Consider the following 16,123-nt stretch of genomic DNA (forward strand, 5'->3'; position numbering starts at 1 on the left):
AACCACTTTCAATAACATAATAACAGTCTATCCTTTCCTATTCTACTCCATTCCATTCCACTCATTTTCTCTATTCTATTCTATTCCATTCCACTCCACCACTCTACTCCATTCCATTCTCTATTTATTATATTCTATTCCATTCCATTCCATTCCATTCCATTCCATTCCATTCCATCCTATTCTATTCCATTCCATTCTATTCCATTCCTATCCCATTCCACTTATTTTCTCTATTCTTCTATTCTATTCTATTCTATTCTATTCTATTCTATTCCATTCCACTCATTTTCTCTATCCTATCCTATCCTATCCTATCCTATCCTATCCTATCCTATCCTATCCTATCCTATCCCACTCATTTTCTCTATTCTATTCCATTCCACTCCACCACTCCACTCCATTCCATTCTCTATTTATTCTATTCTATTCCATTCCATTCTATCCTATTCTATTCCATTCCACTCATTTCCACTAGGACTATTTGTATTTGCCTGGGAAAGGAAGGGTTCAAATACAGGCGAATATGAAGAAAAGCAGCAGCTCCAAATTGGGCATGAAAGGAAGAGGGAGGGCAGGCGCAGGGGCTGCTGAACTTACCAATGACAAAGACGGGCATGAAGGCCCCGCAAGGCACAGGGATGGTGGTCGCCAAAGCCGACATCCAGAACTGAAGGGAGACAGAAAGAGAAATGTTGATTAGCAGAAGGTTGTCTTCGTTGTCTTCCTTGGTTTGGGGGTCTTTCAGGATGTTTAGCTTACAATCCCCATTGCCTCCAGCCAGTAGTCCTGTTGGTTGCCCTGGTAGTCCTTGACTTATGACCGTTCATTCAGCGACTGTTTGAAGTTACGACAAGCACTGGGAAAAATTGACCTCCAACTGGTCTTCGCACGTAACGAATTGACCATTGCAGTTACAATATAATAGCAGAGTTGGAAGGGACCTTGGAGGTCTTCTAGTCCAACCTTCTGCCTAGGCAGGAAACCCTATACCGTTTTCAGACAAATGGCTATCCAACATCTTCTTAAAGACTTCCAGTGTTGGGGCATGCTTGTAATTATTATTGTATAAAATATTTGCACAAAATATTTGCACCCAGATGACACTCTGTTTAATGGAAGATGATGTTTGAGTCAAAAAAAAAATGTTTAAAAAAGAAAAACAAAAGGAACTCGAACTGGGGACCGAAAAAGCAACTAGTTGGAACCGTCATTTCCAGCTTAAAAGGAACTGAACTAATCTAGATTTTTCTTTTCTTTTTGTCCACTGGACTACTCCTGGAACTAGTATTGACTGAATTATGATTAGCAAACATGATCAAATAACCAAAGCAAGATACATTTCAGTGATTTGTTCATTAACATTTACGTTGTTCTGTTTATTTGATGATGATACAGATATAAAAACCAAAAAAATAGACTAATGTAAATAGGTAATGTACATGTACAGATTTATCGAATATGTAAGGCATTCTAGTATCATATTATAGTCCAGAAATGGCGAACCTTTTGGACACCGAGTGCCCAAACGGCAGGTGTGCGCATGCCCAAACTGAAAGGTGCGTGCGCGTGCATAATGCGCACAAATGCATGCATGTGCCGACATGCACATGCACCGACATGTGTGTGTGCATGCACAAAAATGCACGAACGTGTGCATGGGTAGAGATGCATGCATGCGCAGCATATCCCAACACCGGCAGTGCGGCAAGAAAGTAACATCTTTTTCTTTTGTGAGCTTTTGTTTCGTCATTTGCGGAGAAACAGAAGCTCACGAAAGAAACGCCACGGAGACCTGGCCCGCGACGGCCAGCAGAGAGGACTAAACAGAGTTTGCCATCACGGTTATAGTCTATTGCGATGGAGATAAACTGCAAAATCCATCCAAATTCGATAAAGATATCCGTCTCAGTCTTTGTCATCATTTATCTTAATGTGGCAATTGAAGAGGCCTTGTTAATCCACCTCTCGTATCTAGGATTAACTGAAGCGCTCTTGACTTTACTCCCTCGTTCTATTTGTCTTCCAACGATCTAATCTGACTGAGACGTTAATTTTAATTTATCCGTCTCCTTCCTTCCCTCCCTCCAGATGCTTCCCTGCCTTCTGCAATCATTTTATGCCACTTCAATCATTACAACTTTTTGTTCCAGTTTTTTCCCCCACGCTGATATGCTACTCATAAAAATATTTTTTCTGTCACCCCCCCCCCCCAAAGTAGATCTATAAAGTTAGCCTGATGTTGAAAAGGCAAAACAAACTCCCCTTCCCTTTGAGGATTAATTTCCAACTGCAGGTAGTCCTTGTCTTATGACCACAAAGTCATAAAATGGGGCAAAACGCACTTGGTCTCACGTAGCAGTGTGTTTCGCCCCATTTTATGACTTTTGGGCCACAGTTGTTAAGTGAATCACTGCAGTTGATAAGTTAGCAATACCGTTGTTAAGTGAATCTGGCTTCCCCATTGACTTTGCATGTCAGAAGGTCGCAAAAGGCAATCACATAACCCGGGGACCCTGCAACTGTCATAATTATGACAATATCCGTTGACAAGCATTCAAATTGTGATTGCATGACTAATGGGATGTGTTGTGGCCCACCAGCAGAGCTGGGAGCAGATTAGGAGGTTGGGGAGGAACCTGGGCCAGTCCTGGAGTCTGGGGAAGGCTCTGATGAGGATTCTGCATCAGAGGCAGAGAGGGGGCCAGGGCCGTACGCCAGTTATCAGCTGCCTTCAGAGTCAGACATCAGTGGGGCAGAAGAACAGCTGGAGCCTGTTCCCACTGTGCACATGAGCAGAGTTGCCAGGAGAAGGGAACAGCTAAGGAACAAGGGTCGAGTTGGGAGTAAGGCCACAGGTGAATGGTGAATGGCTCCTCCCATATGGAATAAAAGAGGAGCGAAAGGGGAGTGGAGTTTGCAGGAGACAATTAGTTCATTCCTGCATTCTTGCCAAGTATTGCGGCATCTGAAAGATATGGGCCTGGCCACTCTCCAAGCCTGGTAAAGGTCAGGAATTGTGAGCTACCTTGAAAGACGGTGGGAGAGGAAAGACTTTGCTGGAGAGGAATTCTGTATTCTTATTCATGTTTATTTTTATTCCCGTTATCTTGGACAAGAGTGACAAACTAATAAGTAAAAAAAAGAGGGAGAGGCAATAGGAGAGATGGGGGTGCCCAAAGGGGAGGAGAGTGAAAAAGAAGGGGTTCCAAAAAAGTAAAAAAGCCTACAGCACCCGGTATTCCCAGGCGGTCTCCCATCCAAGTACTAACCAGGCCTGACCCTGCTTAGCTTCCGAGATCAGACGGGATCGGGCGCGTTCAGGGTAGTATGGCCGTAGACGCTTGATTTGCTCTTGGCTGCGGCTTTTAAGCTGCCTCTCGGCTCCAACCTACGCAACAGCTTTGAGCAGAACTACTATTGGGACCATCATCCCCTGCCAACAAGCCCATAACTGTATCCCTTCTTTTACTGCTGCTGCTGCTGTTTTTCTTCCCCTTCCTTGTTACATGCTGCCCTTCAGGCCAAGTGTCCCCTAAGGTTCCTTGGCTGGGAGAAAAGCAGCCCTGCATTCCCTGCACTGGGTTGCAAGTTGCAAGCAAAGTCGAGCCTTGGTTCCCCGGGTGAGGGTCTCGGAGCAGGAGGGAAAGAGAGAGGGAGGGGTCTTGTAGGCCAGGGGAGATGGGGGTGCCAAAAAGGGAAGTAGGGGGGGAAAGAAGGGGTGCCAAAAGCCTACAGCACCCGGTATTCCCAGGCGGTCTCCCATCCAAGTACTAACCAGGCCTGACCCTGCTTAGCTTCCGAGATCAGACGGGATCGGGCGCGTTCAGGGTAGTATGGCCGTAGACGCTTCAGCGGCTCTTCGCTGCGGCTTTTAAGCTGCCTCTTAATAGTCTGCAAAGCGACCCACAGGACTACAACTACAACCCATCATCCCCTGCCCCCAAGGCCCTCCGTTTCTCTTGCTGCCGCTGTTTTTCTGCGCTGCCCTGCAAAGCCGTTTGGATCGCGCCATTCCTTCTAAGCAAGCGGATGCAAAAGGCTTGCCCACCCGATCTCCCCCCAGCAGGGCTCGGAGTGGGGAAAAGGTAGCGTTGCATTCCCTGGATGGGCTGCAATTTGCCGAAAAAGTGGAAGACAGGCTGGGCGGGAAGCAAGGAGGCAAAAGGGTTTTTTTTTTAAGGTTAAAAACAAAGCGGTCTTAGAATGGGAAACGCAACCAACAGAATAGAATAGGAATAGAATAGGAATAGGAATAGGAAAGAATAGAGTAGAGTGGAGTGGAGTGGAATGGAATAGCCTAGCCTAGCCTAGCCTAGCATAGAATAATAGAATAGAATAGAATAGAATAGAATAGGGAATGGGAATGGGATAGGAGTGGAATAGGAGTGAAATAGAGTAGAGTAGAGTAGAGTAGAATAGGAATAGAATAGAAGAATAGAAATAGCAGTGGAGTGGAATAGGGTAGAGTAGAGTAGAGTAGGAATAAGAATAGGAATAGAATAGAATAGGAATGGGAATAGGAATCGGAATGGGAATAGGAGTGAGTAGAGTAGAGTAGAGTAGGAACAGGAATAGAATAGGAATGGAATGGAATAGAATAACAGTTGGAAGGGACCTTGGAGGTCTTCTAGTCCAACCCCCTGCTCAGGCAGTAAATCCTGTACCATTTCAGACAAATGGTAGTCCAATCTCTTCTTAAAGACTTCCAGTGTTGGGGCATTCACAACTTCTGGAGGCAATTTCTGTTCCACTGATTAATTGTTCTCACTGTCAGAAAATTTCTCCTCAGTTCTAAATTGCTTCTCTCCTTGATTAGTTTCCACCCATTGCTTCTTGTTCTACCCTCAGGTGCCTTGGAGAATAGCTTGACTCCCTCTTCTTTGTGGCAACCCCTGAGATATTGGAACACTGCTATCCTGTCTCCCCTGGTCCTTCTTTTCATTAAACTAGACCTACCCATTTCCTGCAACCGTTCTTCATATGTTTTAGCCCCCAGTCCCCTAATACTCTTTGTTGCTCTTCTCTGCACTCTTGTTAGAGTCTATTTGCAGCCAAAATTTAGGACAGGGGACAGGGGGGAAAAACAAGGGGTGTGGCTGGACTTTATTGTTTTTTCTTTGGAAGACGTTTTGCTTCTCATCCAAGAAGCTTCTTCAGCTCTGACAGGATAGTGGGGAATGGAAGGATTTGTATTCCTTGCAGACAGCTGGTCAAAGGAAGGAACGTAGGAATATCAATGAATATAAATAAAGGAATATAAATGGATGGAATATCAATCCTTCCGTTCCCCACCATTCAGTCAAGAGCTGAAGAAGCTTCTTGGATGAGAAGCGAAATGTCTTCCGAAGAAAAAACCAAAAAGTCCAGTTGCCTCCTAAAAAAAAAAAGCATCTTTGGAACAACCATGGCCTGAATGACTGAGAATCTCTACAGAAGTTTGGCAGGAGAAAGAGGTTTGAAGCATCTCCTTCTAGACAATTGCTCCCTTGTTCAACACTAACGCCCAGATAAGCAGTGATCACTATCACTGACCTAAGCGTAGTACATAAAATTGTCTGCTACAACATCCTACCTGTCAACAGCTTCTTCAGCTTCAACTGCAATAATACAAGGGGCAAACAATAGATACAAACTCAAGGTAAACCGCTCCAAACTCGATTGCAGGAAAGACGACTTCAGCAACAGAGTGGTCAATGCCTGGAATGCTCTACCTGATTCCATTACATCCTCAGTCCCCCCACAGCTTCAACCTTAAACTGTCTACCGTGGACCTCACCCCATTCCTAAGAAGTCCGTAAAGGGGGTGTGCATAAGCGCACCAGCGTGCCTATCGTCCCTGTCCTACTGTCCCCATTTCCTTTGTTCATGTCCATGTTTATACTTATACCTGTTATCTTGTACACGTTTGACAAACTAAATAAAGAAATATTTTTTAAAAACGATCAATACTAAACAATGATCAATCAGTAAACTGTCAGGCCTGCAGCTAGTTCCTTTTGGGATCTTTGGCCTGCCACACTAACATTCTATTATACTACGCTGTTTCATTAGTGGGGAATTGGGAAGAGGAATAGTAAGGAGTAGAATGTGATGTTGTCAAAATAAAATTCCTTTCTAGAAAGCCAAGGTCATCCTTTCTTTCTACACTTCTGCACCTGACTGGATCTGGATGGGTGGAACTGCCAGCATGGCAGTGGGAGATTGGACCATGTGATGGACTTGTGGATGTGGGGGGTAAGATCTTGAACTTTCAACTGGGTGGGGAAAACTGGGAGGCTTTCAGATTCGGGTTTTCCCAGATGTGCCAACATGGCTCTCTTGATAAATTGGAACTTTGAGCAATACTTGGACTCTGATTTAATTTTGGATGTTATTTGGAACCCTGACATTAACAATATCTCAATCATGGAACCACCAACTCAGAAAAACAATCAAACAGTAAACAACAACCTAGTTAAGGACCTAAAAATCAGAAAACAGCCCTCCCGCCAACACTGAGAGGGAAGCTACTCTATATAAACAAAAAACAAACCCCTTCTCCCTTCTAGCACTGATGACGTGACCTAGTTGGGTAATAAAACGCCTGCTAGAAAACAACCAAGCTTGGAGAGCATCAAGAAACTCCACAGTACCAGCAGATTTTGGAAATTAGAAGCTCCTATTCCCAGATGCCATTTGGGGGAGACATCCCAGGGAGAGAGAGAGAGAGTTGTCCAAAGTCACGACATACCTTCATAAGGATGAAAACCACCAAGGTGACAAAGACGTTGGCACGGGGGTGTTTCCAGGCTTCTGAAACCCCACCGAACTCGAATTCTTCCGCCAAGCCCTGCTTGGCCCACGTGCGGTTATCAAATAAGGTAACCAGGGTTTCCTTCTGGGTGAGCTGAAAGGGAGTGAAAGGGAGAAGGGGTTAGGGGCACAATAACTGCAGAAAGCTTTGTGTGGATTTCTCCTGGGCCCTATACAATTCCAGCAGCCTGAACCTTGGCTTCAATGCCCAGAAGGTTAGACGGTGGAATCACTTACCTCCAGAAGATGTGGGTGCTCCAACATTGGAGGTTTTTAAGAAAAGACTGGGAAAGCTTTGTCTAAAAGGTATAAGGCAGCCATGACGAACCTTTTTGCGGTAGTCTGAACAACAAGCTGCCCGGCTGGCAGTCATAAGTACAAGAAACGGTCATAACTCCCTTTCATCGTCGCTGTTGTGACTTCGAACGGCCACTAAACGAAGTGTTGTAAGTCGAGGACAACCTGTAACAGAGTTGGAAGGGTCCTCGGAGGTCTTCTAGTCCAACCCGCTGCTCAGGCAGAAAACTCTACATCCATAATGGTGAATTTATGGCACGCTTGCCCGAAGTGACACACCGGGACATGTCTCCTGGCACGCCCGGCGTCACCCGTTCCTCTTCCAGTTACTGGCGTGCATGTGCGCACGACGGTCAGCTGGCCGAAGCGCATGCTCACCCCGGAAAATGGAAGATGAGCTCTACCAGATTCCGGCACTGTTTCACGGACGGAGGCCGGACTTACAACACTTCATTTAGCGACTGTTCAAAGTCACAACGGCGCCGATGAAAGGGGGTTACGACCGTTTCTCGCATTTATGACTGTCATCAAAATCTAAATGCTTGGCACAACTGACTCATTTATTGACGGTCGCAATGTCCCGGGGTCACGCCTTTTACGACCTTGTGACAAGCAAAGTCGACGGGGAAGCCAGTTTCACTTAACAACCGTGTTATTAATTTAACAGCCGCCGCAAGAAAGGTCGTAAAACGCGGCAGAACTCACTTAACAAACGTCTCGCTTAGCAACAGAAATGTTGGGCTCAACTGTGGTCGTGAGTTGAGGATTACCTGTATCCAATTGAGGGCAAACATTACACTTCTCCCCAGGAGCATCCAAAAGCAAAACATGGGAAAACTAAGGAGAAGAGGAACAGCACCGGCAGTCCTTGACTTACAACAGCTCACTTAGTGACGGAAGCTGAAAAAGGGGACTTATGACCGTTTTCCCCTTTTGCGACCTTTTGACAAGTAAAATCAATGGGGAAGCCGGGTTCACTTAACCATCGTGTTATTAACTTAAGGACTGCAGTGATTCCCTTAACAAGCGTGGCAAGAAAGGTCGCATAATGGGGCAAAACTCGCTTAACGACTATTTCGCTTAACGGCAGAAATATCAGCCTCAAGTTTGGCCGGAAGTCGAGGACTACCTGCAATTGCATGAAGCCAGATTGGATGGGATTCAAAACTCACCTGGCCTGCCATGAATTGCCCGAAACCAGGTGGGAAAGTCAGCGTTGCTATAAGGAAGGTGACAAGAGCAGGAAACAGCAAACGCCTACCGAAACCACAAAAACAACAACACAAGGTTACACGAAACCGCATCACAACTTTGCTTCCTGCTTCTTCCCCCACAAATCCCGGTGCCCACTGGAGGTGCTGAGTGTACACTTAATTCATGGGTGTCCAAACTTGGGAACTTTAAGACTTGTGGACTTCAACTCCCAGAATTCCCCAGCCAGCATGGCTGGCTGGGGAATTCTGGGAGTTGAAGTCCACAAGTCTTAAAGTTCCCAAGTTTGGACACCCATGACTTAATTGATGTTAAAATAAGAGACTAGAAATTTATGGGCGTTTGATGTTAAGCTCTGTAAGATTATTTTTTTAAAATATTTTTTAATTGTCTTACATACCATTTTAGGTCTACATTCACATAATTGTTGTTCTTCTCTACATTTATCATTTTTATACATTTATTATTTCATTTAATAGGTTATAATATATGGTTGGAGTTGCTTTATTTACCATCCCTTCCTCCTGGTGTAACACCAGCTTATTTTCCCTTTCCTTTCTCCCTCCTTCCCTCCTCTACTTCCTTCCTTCCTCCTCTCCTTCCCCTTCCTTCTTCCCTTCCCTTTCTCCTACTCCTACCTTTCCTCTTCCCCTCCCTACCCTCTCTCCTTCTCTTCCTCTCCTTTCCATCCTCCTCTCCTTACCACTTTCTTCTTTCCCCTATCTTCCTTTCCTTCTCTTCTCCTCTCTCTCTTCCTTTTCTATTATTGTTGGTGTCTCTTTCAGGTCTCAATTTATGTTTCCTTGGGACGGTATTTCCGCAAACCCAAATATAATTTGATATCATTTCTTATTCTGTTACCTTCGCTAATCTATTCTAACTATATTTCCCCCCCCCTTTATGTCTTGCTCTTAGATATATACTTATATATTGAATATTTTCTTTTCTGTTTTCTCCTTCTTCCCCCCAAGTGTGTACCATTATCATGGCGATAGTTTGAAATATAGATATGACTGTAAACTATGTGAAGTGATGTTCCAACTCAGTCCACACTTTGTCCATAAAGAGATGCATTTGGGGAGGTTTGGGGAGAATAATAATGGAATTGTTACATAAGTATACACTTAAATGGATGACGTATGTAAAATTATTAATATGAAAGGTGATTCTTGCAAATTTAACGATGAGCGCCGTCAAAATTAAACTGAGCTTGCTCAGATGCTGAAATACACCATGTAAGCTGAGCGGAGACATTGGAAGGTGGGGGGAGAGGAGAGGAGAGGAGGGGAAGAGAGGGGATAGGAGAGAGGGAAGGAGAGGTGCGGAGAAGGGTAGGAGAGAGAGGAGTGGAAAGAGGAGAGAGGAGGAGGAGAAAGGAAGGGGAAGTAGAGATGGCAGAGGGAAGAAAGAAAAAAAATCTCAGCAACGGGCTCTCTGCCCGGCTGCTGGGTAGGCGTGGCCATGGTGGTGTGGCCTAGTCGGTCTCCTGCACCATGGTGGGGTGGGTGGGCGTTTTCACCCTCCCCAGGCTCCGGAAGCTTTTCTCGAGCCTCTGGAAGGGTGAAAACGGTTTCCCCAGGCTCTGGAGGGCCCCTGGAAGCCAAAAACAGGTCGCATTTCTGGCCTTCTGGAACTTCGGGGAGGCGGGGGGGTCAGTTTTTCGCCCAGCCAGAGCCTCCACACGGGCGCTGCACTTACCTGGCATCCCAAAAGGGCAATGTGGAGACTCCTGGGAGGGGAGGGCGGGGCCAGCCAGGAGGTGAGATTTGCGGGTTCACTGACCATCAGCTGTTTCAGGCTGCAGGGACTGCCATTGCCTATTGCCGCTTCCGTGCCCCATTTTCGGCCTCCCCATCCCGTTTTTGGCTTCTGCGCACCCCGTTTTCGGCCCATTCAGATTCCTGCTGCTTGGAATGGGTGGAAAATGGAGTGTGGAGGCCAAATAATGGGGCATAGAGAGGTGGCAATACGCTATGGCAATCCCTTTGGGAGGCCTGACAATCAGCTTCTTGTGCTAATCTGGCTGTGCTGAAACTGGAACAGGCTCTTTGCTGTTTGCTGCAAGGAGGCAAATTGCTGGGAGGCAGAAGCAGAGGCAGAATTTTTCTTCTTCTTTTTCTCTCCAAAAGCTAGGTGCGTCTTATACTTTGGAGCGTCTTATACTCTGAAAAAAAGGGTAGTTTCTTGCCCTTTTCGGGAGGGGACCAGAACGAAACTCTAGTTTTAGTTCTAAAATAGGCATCACATATCTTTATTTTTTAAAAAAATATTAATAAAAGCAGACCCTCATCCACACATGGGAAGTGATGCCTCCCTTCACAGGCATCTTCCCTCAATGTGAAACCCGCGGACTTCAAACCTGGGTCTTTGCACGCCTTACTTTTTCATCAGGAAGCGGTTGATGGTTTTTTGTTTACGCATGAATTGCACAATCTTGCGATTGAAGTAGACAAAGAGGGCTCCCCCGAAGCCGCTGGCAATCCTAAATGAAGAAAAGAGGGCTTAGCGGGGAGAGGAGAAGGAAGGCTGATTTGGGAAGAGTGGGGGGGGGGGGGTTTCCACATCCAGAGGCAGGGGAGCCCCCACAAAAAGCGAGCGAGGCTCACCCGATCACTGCAAAAGCCGGCAGCTCCTGCAGATCGAAGGGGAAGTCGAGACGGAAGCGGGTTTTGAAAAGAGCTGTGATGGTTTCTGAGGGGAAAGAGAACCAGCTGGAGTGAGACATGACAAGACTCACAATTCAGACGAAGAGATGAAATGTGTTTGAATATTAGTAGCTTGGGATGGTACCGTGTTTACCCAAAAATAAGATCCGGTCCTATTTTCCTTTGGGCCCCAAAATAAGCACCAGGGCTTATCTGCTTATCTTAGGAGCCAGGCCCCCCACGCCCTGACACCAGTGGTACGCTGCGACGCGGCTGGGCATAAAAACAGGTAAAAAATGCAGACCGGCGGGTGGGCCCATCAAAACAGCATTCTGGTACAGTGGCCGCTGCTCCCAGCTGCCCCCGGTACCCCTGTACTGGGCCATACCGCCTGGCAGTGACGTGCGGTGAGGTTTATGGCTGGTGAGGATGGTGACGTCATCAGGAAGGCGGGGAATGGGACCACGTGTGCTGGAGGCTGAAGCTGCCTTCCTGAGCGCGCTCCGCTGGCTTGCGCACCGCAGTCCCCAACAGCAGCTGCTTTTCAGTGCTTTTCTGAGCGTCTGGCGTTTAGGACATCCAGCTATCTACCTAAACGCCAGATGCACAGAAAAGCACTGAAAAGCACTTCGCCTCCAAGCCACTTCGTCTTGATGACGTCGCCGCAGTGGTTGGGCGCGGCCGGACCTCCAGAGCGGCGCTGAGGCGGTCTGGGCGGACGAAAGAGCGAGCGAGGGAGCGCTGGAGGATCAGGCAGCCTGATCCTCGTTCGCTCGCCTGCCGGAGTGCCTCGGCGCCACTCTGGCTACCTCCATCCGTCCCGGGAGCTGCGGCGATATCATCAAGACGAAGCCCAACGGAGGCAGAAATGTTGTCGGCGCTCCTGGACTTCGTCTTGATGACGAAGCCATGAAAGCGACTGGGGAACAATGGGAACCTTCCTGCCTCTGCTGGACTTCGCGCGCTCCTCGCGACTGCAATATACGTCCAGAAGCGGCTTTTGTGTCTAATGGGGTTTGGGCTTCCAGCCCAACAGCCCCTGCCACTTCTGGACGTCTATTGCAGTCGCGAGGAGCATGCAAAGTACAGTGGAGGCAGGAAGGTTATTGGCGCTTCCGAGAACCCTCCTGCCTCCGCCGGTTCCCCAGCTGGCACCGCCCCCACACACTCCTCCTCCTCCCTCCTCTTCCTCTTCACTCCCCAAAAGCTCTTCTCCTTACCGGAGCTTAGCGGGAACCGTGTAAAAGGGATGGGAGGAAATATATATTATAATTTATTATATATTATATATTATTTCATGATGAGAGGTGAGGCTCTGCCTCCCCTGCCTCCCCTGACCGCACGTCCCTGCTGCCCAGAACCCACCACTGCCTGACACCTGTTGTGCCACTGCCCAATTTCTGAGGCCGCTTGCAGCTGCTCGCGGCCAGAAACTGCATGGATTGTCACACCGGCATCGCCGTTCGCTTGGAGGCTTTCCTGAAGCCTGGGGAGGGTGAAAATGGCTCTCCTCCTTATAGTCTTTAATAAGACCATAAATTGGTCTCCTCAAGATGCCCCTATAGGGCCCTGCATACCAAAACAACTACACACAAAGACATTTCTCCTCCATGCCATCACTCCACTAAACCTCTAAATTCCCAGAGCACTCTTTTATTCCTAAGGATATGTACCTATGTAGTAAGGCTGTATTACCATTATCTTTTTCATCTTTCCAATTACCTTCTCCTGTTGGTTATCTTAGGACTTACCACTTTGTTGTTTCTATCTGATGATTTATGATTCTATCTTATGACTTAACGATTTATCACTTGGTTGTTTCTATGTTATGATTTATGATCCTATCTTATGACGTACGATTTATCACTTCGTTGTTTGTATATACACTGAGAGACACATTCCTTGTAGGTCCAATTACACTTGGCCAATAAAAAAAAGATTCTATTTAATGGTTTGGCAATATCCCCCAGGCCAGATTCTGGTTACACCTGGATTGTTACTTAATCCACTCCTGATGAATTTTTTGTCATGGATTGCACCAGTGGGACTAAAACCATTTTTGTTGTATACGTGATGTACAATGACAATAAAGCCTATACTATACTATCCCTGAGGTCTTGCAGGAAGAAACCACAATGGTACCTTCATCTTTATTCCACACCGCAAGGACCCGGAAGATGAATGCGCTGAAGGTGGCCGCGAAGAAGCCGCGCCAATAGTTGCGGACAGCAAAGAACGTGGAAGTGACTTCGATGCTGAAAAGGACACCTAATGGAGAAGAGAAGAAGAGGGAAAAAATGGAAATTGCTGAAGGCGTCTCAATTCAGTTCCATTTATTTACAGGTTGTCAACTCTGAACCTGGTTGAGGCCAGTTTGGAGGCCTCAGGGTGCCACACCACAGAGGGAGGGGGGGCAGGGGTGGGATACAGCCGGTTCGGACAGGTTCGAACTGGTAGTTACAAGGACTGGCTGGCCCCACCACCCCTCCTTCCCCCTCTCAGGAGTCTCCATGTGGCCCATTTTGGATGCCAGGGAAGTGCAGGGCCTGCGTGGAGACTCTGGGAGGGCAAAAAATGGGCCTCCCAGAAGTTCCAGAAATCCAGAAACAGGCCCCTTTCCGGCCTCCAGAGGGCCTCCGGAGCCTGGGGTAGGCCGTTTTTACCCTCCCGGGGGCTGGGGGAAAGCCTCCAGAGCCTGGGGAGGGCGCAAATCCCCCTCGCCATGGTGCAGGAGGCCGAGTAGGCCATACCTATCATGGCTACGCCCACCCAGCAACTGGGCAGAGAACGGGTTGCTAAAATTGTTGAATCCCACCCCTGGTGGGGGTGGGGGTGGTGGAATAGCTAGATGGGATTTGTAGCCAAAGCAATAAAGTTTTCCACTGGGAACCAAGGACATTCTCACAGGTGGCTGGCCAGAGGAGGAGCGAAGTAACCAAGAAACCAGCCAGCCCCATGATTGGACAATGTGACCAGTGACTTGGAGGAAAGGGGAAATGTTTACTTTTTAATTAGGTGGAAGGCACGGGAATTTCAGAGTTGGTTTTCACCAATATGATGTATCCAATAAATTGTTCTTTGAGGAATCTTCCTGCCTCAGACTTTTGCTTTCTATGGGTACATTACTTGGAACGCTGACATAGGTCTCTTATTCTGTGGGTCAAACATTAACCCTGTGGTAAGATGGATGGCCAATACATTTTGCCAACAAACAAAGAAACTTAACAAACATTAACTATCCCACTGGTGTTCTTCGTCACTTTTCAAGTTTATCTTTCCTCACTTTTCAAGAATGCAGCCTCCATTCCAATACATAAGTGGCCCTCGACTTATGACCCCCACATTTCCGTTGCTAAGTGAGTTTTGCCCCATTTTACCACCTTTCTTGCCACCGTTGTTAAGTAAATTCCTGCCGTTGTTAAGTTAGTAACATGGTTGTAAACTGAATCTGGCCTCCCCATTGACTTTGCTTGTCAGAAGGCCGCAAAAAGGGATCACATGACCCCAGGACACTGCAACCGTCATAAATATGAGCCAGCCGCCAAGCGTCTGAATTTTGATCACATGACCGTGGGGATCTGCAACGGTCGTTAAGTGTGAAAAACGGTCATCAATCACTTTTTAGCGCCATTGTAACTCTGAACCGTCACTAAATGAATGGTTGTAAGTTGAGGGCTACCTGTATCACCTTGAAAAAACACAGTTAGCCAGAATGGACTGGATCAGAAGTAGTGGTATTCAGCAGGTTCTGACCAGTTCTGGAGAACCGGTAGCGGGAATTTTGAGTAGTTCGGAAAATCGGTAAATAACAACTGTGGCTGGCCGCGCCCCCATCTATTCTCTGCCTCCCAAGTCCCATCTGGTCGGGAGGAAATGGGGATTTTGCAGTGTCCTTCCCCTGCCACAGCCCCCAAGCCACGCTCACCACGACCACAGAACCGGTAGTAAAAAAAATTGAATCCCACCACTGGATGCCAACCACACATCTCAATCATTACAAGATTATGGGTTGGATTGGATGACCTCGGTGCTCTCAGTTCTGAGAGTGGGGAGGAGAGTTAGAAGTGAAGAAGCTTCTTGGATGAGAAGGGAAACATTTTAAAGAAAAATCAAGGAAGTCCAGTCGCTGTTTGGAAAAAAAGTGCTTCTGGGAAGCCTTAGATTAATTTAATGGCCTTGAAAAGTATCTATTTGTTTATTGCGGGAAATTGATGAATAGCCCTGTGAATGGCTTCATCCATTCTTCTCTTCAAGAAGGAATGACGCACAAAGGCACCACAGACGACAGCAAAAAGATTAGAATGAGCCAGCAATAAAAAAAAAAAAAAATGAGAGTTGAACTTTAAAGGAATTATTTTTAAGCATCCTCCTTTTCTTTCAAGATCTTAGCTGGGCCCAAGTTGATTGATAGCGTCAATCAAATTTGCAAGGAAGCCTAAATATCAAAAGAAGGAAAGAAGACACCCCCTGATTCATGGTAAAGCAAGCCTACGCCGAGGTAGTTACGGTGTCTAACAACTCCTTCGACAACGAGTGGTTGCAAATTTGGAGACTGGATTTGCACTGCAGGAGAACAGCAGTGCAATAAATAGAGAAATCAACAAGGAGGTGTGTAACACACCAGTGTGTAAGGGTGTATACAGGTAGTCCTTGACTTCTGACAATTCATTTAGTGACCGTTCAAAGTTAGCACGACACTGAAAAAAGTGACATGACCATTTTTCACACTTACATTTGAAGTATCCTCCTGGTCATGCGATCAAAAATTTGGACACTTGGCAACTGCTTCATATTTATGACGGTTTCAGTGCCCCGGGGTCACGTGATCCTCTTTTACGACAGTCTGACAAGCAAAGTCAATGGGGAAGCCAGATTCACTTAACAACCGGGTTACTAAATTAACAAGAGCAGTGGCAAGAAAGGTTGTAAAATGGAGTAAAACTCATTTAGCGACTGTCTCGCTTAGCCACAGAAATGTTGGGCACAACTGTGGCTTGTAAGTCGAGGACTACCTGTATAGGGTTTCCTGTATGAGCAGGTGATTGGACTAGAACCCAACCCAACAAGACAGACACGGACTTCAGAGGAGAATCAGAACTGCAGAAAAAAACAAATACTGCCAACCTGCCTTCCATTGAGGACCTGTATGCTGCACGAGTCAAAAAGAGGACTGT

The 16,123-nt window shown here is 46.7% G+C and overlaps 1 protein-coding gene and 1 long non-coding RNA gene across 3 annotated transcripts in view; both read right to left on the bottom strand.

The window, feature by feature from the left end:
• The window catches only part of LOC309392436, a 198,426-nt gene that overhangs the window by 46,712 nt on the left and 135,591 nt on the right, over positions 1-16,123 (bottom strand). The gene's annotated exons all lie outside the window — the stretch shown is intronic.
• The window catches only part of CLCN2 (chloride voltage-gated channel 2), a 144,199-nt gene that overhangs the window by 40,247 nt on the left and 87,829 nt on the right, over positions 1-16,123 (bottom strand). For both annotated transcript variants that reach the window (XM_081953625.1, XM_081953624.1), the window contains exons 8-13: positions 13,092-13,217; positions 10,911-10,995; positions 10,685-10,786; positions 8,265-8,349; positions 6,734-6,889; positions 601-670 (exon numbers count right to left, since the gene is read on the bottom strand). In XM_081953625.1, coding sequence (XP_081809751.1) covers positions 601-670; positions 6,734-6,889; positions 8,265-8,349; positions 10,685-10,786; positions 10,911-10,995; positions 13,092-13,217 — 624 coding nt within the window. The remainder of the gene's footprint in view (positions 1-600; positions 671-6,733; positions 6,890-8,264; positions 8,350-10,684; positions 10,787-10,910; positions 10,996-13,091; positions 13,218-16,123) is intronic.

Source organism: Natrix helvetica (genome assembly GCF_964273705.1).
Source record: "Natrix helvetica genome assembly, chromosome: 5".
NCBI lineage: Eukaryota > Metazoa > Chordata > Lepidosauria > Squamata > Natricidae > Natrix > Natrix helvetica.